Source organism: Lates calcarifer, linkage group LG17 (genome assembly GCF_001640805.2).
Source record: "Lates calcarifer isolate ASB-BC8 linkage group LG17, TLL_Latcal_v3, whole genome shotgun sequence".
NCBI classification, from domain to species: Eukaryota; Metazoa; Chordata; class Actinopteri; family Centropomidae; genus Lates; species Lates calcarifer.
In genome coordinates this window covers 16,001,197-16,009,218 of record NC_066849.1, presented here as the reverse complement: position 1 = coordinate 16,009,218, position 8,022 = coordinate 16,001,197, and the positions used below count along the sequence as shown (strand labels likewise).

General features: G+C 39.6%; 1 protein-coding gene across 3 annotated transcripts; it reads right to left on the bottom strand.

Moving 5' to 3' along the window:
- Nucleotides 1-341: 341 nt before the first annotated feature.
- Nucleotides 342-4,758, bottom strand: hykk.2 (hydroxylysine kinase, tandem duplicate 2). Of its 3 annotated transcripts, none has more exons than XM_051077324.1 (6): nucleotides 4,649-4,758; nucleotides 3,320-3,628; nucleotides 2,443-2,585; nucleotides 1,940-2,120; nucleotides 1,449-1,625; nucleotides 342-1,313 (listed from the first exon to the last, which is right to left on the bottom strand). In XM_051077324.1, exons 2-6 carry the CDS (start codon nucleotides 3,621-3,623, stop codon nucleotides 1,183-1,185), a joined length of 936 nt encoding a protein of 311 aa, XP_050933281.1. In that variant the 5' UTR covers nucleotides 3,624-3,628; nucleotides 4,649-4,758; the 3' UTR covers nucleotides 342-1,182. The 3 variants fall into 3 exon arrangements, with proteins under 3 accessions (XP_050933281.1, XP_050933282.1, XP_018528609.1); XM_051077325.1 differs by having other exon boundaries at nucleotides 342-1,625; nucleotides 3,320-3,386; nucleotides 3,479-3,628; XM_018673093.2 differs by having other exon boundaries at nucleotides 342-1,625.
- Between the last annotated feature and the right edge of the window lie 3,264 nt (nucleotides 4,759-8,022).

Below are 8,022 nucleotides of genomic sequence, written 5' to 3'. Positions count from 1 at the left end.
CATGAACCAGAATCCCAAAGGAAATTCTACATCATCTTGTGAAATCCATGCCACGAAGAACTGAGGCTGTTTTGAGAGCTAAGGGAGGCGCTACTCAGTATTAGTATAGCACTCCTAATTAAGTGCTTGGTGAGTGTACATACATAGTTAGAATTATACCTTTCTGTCTAGATCACACACATGTTGCTCTATTTTAACAACTAAGCCTTTATCAGTTCACAAGAGATAAGACTAGGGTCAAAAACTAATAATGTACTGTAGTTGTAGTGTAATGGTCTCTCACCACCAACACACACATACATGGTACGTAAGTTACCATATAGAAGAACTGTAACAGACTCTTTAAGAAATTGTTCTTTTGTTTATTGAGATAACTGTTCCAGTATAAAAGTATTAAACTGTTAAAATCTGGACCCACTTAAGGCATCATTACATTATGTTACAGACTCAGCAAGTGAAGAGGATGGACTCTTACAAATCAATACAGCATGAAGTCACAGTAAAGTTGACCATTGACTTTTGGATACAAAATACAATCACATCATCCCTCAATCTTTGACCACCAAAATTGAATCAATTCATCCATGAGTCCAACTCAACGCTCGTGCTTGAGGAATCCCCTCAAGGTGTTCCTGAGATATTGTGTTCAAGAAAATGGGAGGGAACGACGAACAGACAAATGGACAGATGGAAGGCATGCTATCGCCAGCGCGAAAACATGAAATTGATGGACAGTAAATACACTGCATTCTGTAGTAAATAGGGAAGGATTTCTAACTCAGACATTGCCTGCACCATTTAGATTTACCTGCCTTTAGTAAATCATATCTGGTTTGGTCAGATGTGATAAAATTAGTCCACTATCCATCCAAGTGGCCTGTTACCACTCAGAAGAGCACCTTGGTACACAATCTCTGTGATGTGTATAATCCCTGTTGACTTTAGGCACTTATTAAACATGGTTCAGTTTCTTAAAAATAGTGACTGCTTAGGTATTGTTCACTTAATTACTATGCACGATGAGTCCTGAATTACTTATGGAGTTACTCACTATATTGCACTTGTACTAAAGTACATAATCCATTGTTACCATCAAGGGTAATTTTAACTGTGAAAATACATACAGGTGTTTTCAGGTCATGATCATAACACTGTCAAATTTGTGAATGGCTTCCCTTACTGTCACTTTCTGTCACTGAACTGGGCAGCACTCTCAAACCACACCTTCTCCACCTGCTCCTTCCTGAGCTCCCAGAGCTGACGGAGAATGAAGATGCCCCTCTTGGATGAAATCATCAGATACTCTGCGTTCTCTGGATGCAAGGTCACAGAGTGGCGAGCTAAAACCAAAGACTGGCAGAAACGGGACAGCACCAGCACATAGAGACATTCTCTCTCCGCCTCATTGAGAGGAAGGACACTTTCCCAGCCCGCAAGGACTGGTCCACCCACCTCAATGGGGTTCGGGTGCTCCGTCATCATGTACATAATAGCGATGGCGAGCTCGTGGATGTAGTAGCCGCTGTTCATGTCCCCAAAGTCAAGGATGCCAGAAATCTTGTAGCCGTCGCTCTCGTCAGGTTGCACAAGCACATTGAGGTCATTGAAGTCGCCATGGTTAATGCCTTGGAAAATAAATAAATACACGTTGTCGTTTATATGAACTGAAATACATGATCGCTCATGTATTGCTTGTATCCAAGCTGTCAATGGGAACTATTTTATTAAGGTTCCCACTGTGTCAAGGGAGGTGTTTGCATGACTTTAAATACACACAAAAATATTTTAGAGATATCAAAAAAGTGCACTCATACTGATTTAAACACTTTCACAGAAAAAAAGCATTTGACTCAATGACAATAGTGATAATAAAGAGTATGTCCCACAGGAAAATCAAAAGTATTTAGCAGAAAATCTAATGAGCAGATATCACACTCACACTTGCGGAAACCAGAGCGTTTCGGTACCACAGAGCTCTTATACTGATGAATGACAGACTTAACCACCTCCTGAAGAGGATCTCCATCTAATACACTGAGGAATGCTTCCAGCATGGTAAAATTTGACAGACTCCATTTGAAGTTCTCCCTCTGCAGCACACTAAGTTGAGGGTGTTCCATCTGGGGGAAAAAAAAACGGTGACAGTACTGAGAAGCAGAAGGCAGAAGAAAAAGTACAAAACACTGACTAAAAGCTTAGCAGCTCCACATATTTAGTTTCGTGTTTGACGAAAAGTGACGAAAACATGAGTGAAACTGAAGTAGCATAATGATGTGGTTTGTAAATTCATCACTTAAGAACTCCAGTTCAGAAAAATACCAGAATTGTTTTTTCACCTGCAGAATTTGGTTCTTACAAAACTCCAGGCATTTTCAAAACTGATTTTAATGCTATTACAAAACAAGGCAAATGAAAAGTTTCACAGCTGTGTTATTATTATACCTCTTGCAGGATTAGGTCCATTCTGGCTGCTGTCTTGCCAGTTTCATACAATAACTGTGGTGTCAAAGGAACCTTGGAAATTGTAGTTCCAGGCAAATAAGTCAGCAGCCGCACCAGGTACTTCTGGCAGCCATAGCCACAATCTGCCAAAGGTAAATGCAGGATTACTATTTCAACCATTTCCCTCACTCTTAGCCCTCATAAAGTATGACCTGTATGTTCTGACCTTGCTCATCGGAAAACTTATTACTAGAATGTTTGAATATTAATAGTAAAGAGAAATTGACCCTCTTGCCTCGAGGAAGGACATGCCAGTGTACCTCCTCCAATGGTCAAGAAGCTCATAACTTATCTTTATGAGCTCCCTGGAACCGCACCTAGACTGGGGCTAATTCCAACTATTCAGCATGCTCTCTCTCTCTCTCACACACACACAGATCTGTTTCGTAGATCTGTTCCAATCAACTATCTGAAGTTGCCAGATTTTCATCAAATGTAAATGAATAAATGTTTTAGTGGCAGGCAGACAAAGAGAGACAAACAACACAAATACAACGTCAAAGCACACTACACATTGACAGCACACCATGTCATATGATATGAAATGACAGCTGTTTTTACATATGGCATCGGAAAGCTTATTAACTGCCTTTGCCATATCAGTATAAACTGTTTCCCCACAATTTCCCCTAATTTCTGGTTAACTCCATATAAATGACATCAAAATTCCATTTTAAGAGTGACTCATAACTCAGTGCTGACAGAGAAAATGCTTTAAAACATTTTGACATCAACTGAGACAGAATTAATTTAATGTACAAACACACACTGTACACGATGGGTGTCACTATTGTGGATGGTGTGATTCAACACATACCTATTTCTTCCAGACTCATGAGCTGCCCTGAGGCAGTGGGCATGGCTGTTTGGGCAGGAAGTCCATTCTGGTACAGGAAGGACATGGCATGCGTTTGCACCTCAATCAGGGCGGGGTTCTTGCTGTCCTCTGCATTCATGATCTTTAGGACGTACTCACCACCGTCCACTGGCACCACGTGGAAGTTTTGGTCATCGTAGCTGGGCAAAGAGCGAATTTCTGATGCCGTCACCCTGAAGAGCCTCTTCAGCACCTCAGACACCTGAGATTGACTGAAGTTGGGCTTGGCATGCTTGGCTGACATCAATGCTGAATGACAAAAAAAAAAAAAAAAAAAAAAATGTCATCAGAAGTCAAAAGTCATCAAAAAAAGTTTTAATGCAGTAATCTACAAAACACAAAAGAATCATAGTAATCAATAATACTTTAAAATAAATCTCATAGTCAGGTGCATGTCCCTTTAGGAATACAATTATGCAATTATTTGTTGGTGTTATAGGGTCATTTAAATAGCTTTCCTAATAGAGCTGAAATGGTTAGTGAATTAATCAAATTTTGGATCAACAGTTGACTAATTAACAACGATTTTAATACTCCATTGCTTTTAAGTAATTTATCAAATAAGAACAGCACAAGTCTAGCTTCTCCATCATGAAGATTTGCACTTTTACTTAGTCTCTATCATTAAAAAATAAAACCTTTTACTTTGGCTGGTCTGTTTTTTTTTTTTTTTTTTTTTGCAAACCACATAGCAAATAAAAGATGACATCTCGAACTCTGGAAACTTGTGATGGGAATTTTAAATAATAAATCAGTGACACCGAAAATGCAACCTGTTTGCACGTCAAGTTTGAGATCCTCTGTAACATAACTACCGCGTCACTTGGGATATTTGTCACACGTGCAGCACCATTTCAATGTTGATGATTGTTTCAATATTTATAGTGCTCTTTTGCAAGGTGGACATATTGGAGTCAAACGTTCACTTCAATTCAAATGTCACCGTGTCCCTCTGCGACTGTTAAAATCAGGAGGTAGACAAGATAAAAGGTCGCCATTGACTGCACAAATATACCTCACTGCACACAAGTCACTGCTGTGTCTGTTAAAACAAGTGAGAGGATTAAAGGTTTTTAAAAACTGACTGACTGACACACAGACTGAATGAATGGCAAGTTTCCTAAACTACGAGTTGATCATTAATATGCAGTCTACGATTGAACGGTTACGTTAGTTCTGGTTTATTTCCAGCATGAAAAGGCAGCCAAGTAAAAAAAAAAAAGGAAGACAGACATCTCATTGTTACTGGACACGTGTTAGTAAACCTACCTCAGGCTGTGTGAAAACACCAGGTGAATAATAAGAGGGTGACACGTTGTGCTGTTGGACCACAATTATTTCGCGGATCTGAACTCACAGGAATGTAAAAACATTTACATCCGGTTTGGCCTTTTCAAAATACAACGCCAGTCATCAAGATGAGCTTATAGGCAGTTCAAAATCCAGTGACGGTTCAAAGTAATATTATTGTGCGGATTACACACACACACACACACACACACACACACATAGTACAGACAATATACATACAATAATGGCATTGTTAACGAGAATGCAGTAACTTTCGTTTTTAACTTTGAACTGATACATATGCAGTGAGTTGTCACTTTATTAGGAACACCTAATCAAAACTAATGCAGTCTAATGCAACAGTACTGCTATTAATCCAACCTTCATGAAGCTTTCAAGACATTCAATATCAGTACAACGGTATGATCTGACATAAATATGCACATGTTTTGTATTTTATTGGCATTATATCCTGTACAGTAGTCTGTGGTGAAAAATTAAAATCAATTCATTCACAGTGGTTAGAAACAATGTATTCAGAAATGTTGATTATGTTTGCTGGGTCTCACCTGTCTGCATAACTTTATCCATCCATTTACGATGGAGTTACCCTCTGGGGAGATGACATTTTCATTACACATTTATTCAAAACAAACACAAACATGACTCTACATGCTCAGTCATCTTTTCTGTGATTTAAAGGTGCAGGAGGCTGTGGACCGCAACTTAAAAATGCACTTAATAAATTTTATAAGATACAGACAGGATATTTTCTGTGATCTGCAAAAATACAGGAGAGATGTGTGGAAAATTATTGTAAACATTTGGTTCTGCATTTTGGTTAGGCGTTTAATGACTGAAATTCACAATTTTAAGAAGACTGATTACAGATATACTTGCAACTCATGTTGGCCTACTCAGCCAGACTTTTGTCTCTTCTTCTAAAGAGCAAATTAACAAGACATGACTTATTACGACAAGTGTTTGTCAAACTGTCACATTGCTTCAATCAGCGAAGTTGTGCCTGTTCCTGCTCTTCGATATTGATTACAATTATTTCTGGCAGTATCCTGGAAATAAATTTTAATGTGGCTCTTTCCCCTGTTCTCTCCCTCCCTCCCTCACACTCCCCCCTCTCTCTCTCTCTTTCCTTCTTAACCTGACCAGTCAGGGCAGATGGCTGCCCATCCTGAGTTTGGTTCAGCTCGAGGTTTCTCCCTCTTAAAATTTTCACCTGGCCACTGTCACCTAATGCTTGCCCATGGTGGGAATTGTTGGGCTTCTCTGTGTAGACCTGATCTATGTGAAAATGGCCTCGAGATAACATTCACATTAAACACGTGACTCATTGCTCATGTAAAAATATTGTTTAGTGCAACTTTGATTATTATCACTATTGTCACTATCAACTGAACGTTAACATCATTTAAATTTGTTTGAAACAACAGTCTCTTGAGAGCTCGTTCTCAGCAGATGGCCTCTGAAAGCTTATCACCCAGTTAGAGCTCTTGTGTCAACATGTTTGCTTACAGTCAACAGCATATTATATGGATTATACATTTATTTCATGATGTTTGGGCACAGTACATATATTGCTTTTGTGTGTGTGTGTGCATCTTGTGAGCTGAACGGGGATGTTTTTCAACACAGGCAGATGTGTGCATTTGTCTGGAAGCGTGCGTATGCATTAATGCAGAGCGTGTTTCAGCGATCTTCATTTTCTTATCACAGCTCCCACATGGCGCTGACTGCCTGTGCAGCTGGAGCCTGAGGTTCAGCGGGCCACGAAGGCGTCGGCAGTCATCTTAGACCACCTGTCACAAAGCATTCCCCCAGCGCCTCCAGGAGAGCCAGAGGAAAAATGTCAGCTGGTCAACCAGTGCTGAAGCTGCTTTTGTTACTGTATGTGCCAGCCAGCCTATCATACCTAGTATCTTCAGTTTATTCTACCGCCTTTCTCTTTACCTACCTGTGTGTCTTTCATTTCTGTGCACTATACTGACATTTATATTCCCCTTTCAAAGTCTTGATGGATTGCAGCCTCGACAGTGCTATTTCTGGCTGCTTTCATTAAATGGAGGGCCTAAGGAGAATATTGGCCAATTTTTCAGAAGAGCACAGTCCTGTTTCCACAACGTAGTGTCTTACAGATATCAGATAACTGAATGAAATAGGAAAAAAATGAAAAATAACTTTGCTTTAGTGTGTTTCACTTGAGTGGAACAGGGTGTGGATTCCAAATCATGCCGCACAGCAGGACCTCAGCAAATACAATGAGTGCAACAAGGCCTAGCTTGCTTTACAAACAAAGAAATCAATAGTCGTGTTACTTTTTCAGCTCCAAATCTATGAAGAAACAACAAGTCACTGGAAAGACCCTTAAGATCAAAATCAACAGGAACAGCTCCAGGCGGATCTCTAATATCTACAGAGCCAGGAAGTCAAGCTGAGAGGACTGAAACCATATGCAGCTAACCCTGTCAATGCAGCCTCTGGACTCTGCATTACCCAAAGCAGGCATCAATAAACATGGCCACGAGGCAGGATGTGAATTGTTTGTTGTATCATTCATTTATAGACATAGTGACTAGGACAGGACCATGAAGTGTTCAGTGGCAATAATTACCAGTGAACACACCAGTGAGCCCCTTCTACGTCACACACCTGTGGATCAGACACAATAAATACACATTTATTTTGATGGAGGTTGGAAAAAGCCATTATCCTGTAAATATACTTTTATTTCCTAAACCTTTCTTCATCAAGTCATTACTTTTTTGTTTTGTTTCATATCAAAAAAACTGTTATTGTTCTAAACATGGTAGCACTGCAGTGGCCAGCACTGTCTAGCTGATGAATGGATGTTGTAAGGATACTGTTATGTAAGTTTTTTAAATAATCATTGAGAGGCAGTGAGTACAGTATTGTGAAATTCACAATGGCACATTTTTTTCACCTTTTTAACCATACAAAAGTGAGACTGAGTGGACAGTACAAAAAGGCAAAACCGTGCAGTACCCAAGAGAATTGCATTCTATATCCTTTAAATGTGCAATTCAAGACAGCATTGTAGCCTATTGCACTTGTTGGATTTAGACAGTTTGGCTCAAACAATGTCAGATGCATTCTGACACTAACTTAGTGCTGGCAGTTTAACCATGTTACAAGCTTGCAACAGATATGTTCTTATAGCCTTAGATATGTTTGACAGAAAGTACAAAATGTTGTAAAGGCTTTCTTTCACACTCCACAGCACAAAGCTTAAGCTCTAACAGGGCACTGCAATTGTTATACCTTTTTGTACAGAACAGCTGCATAGCAGGTGGCTCATTCTGAAATAACTGCAGAATATC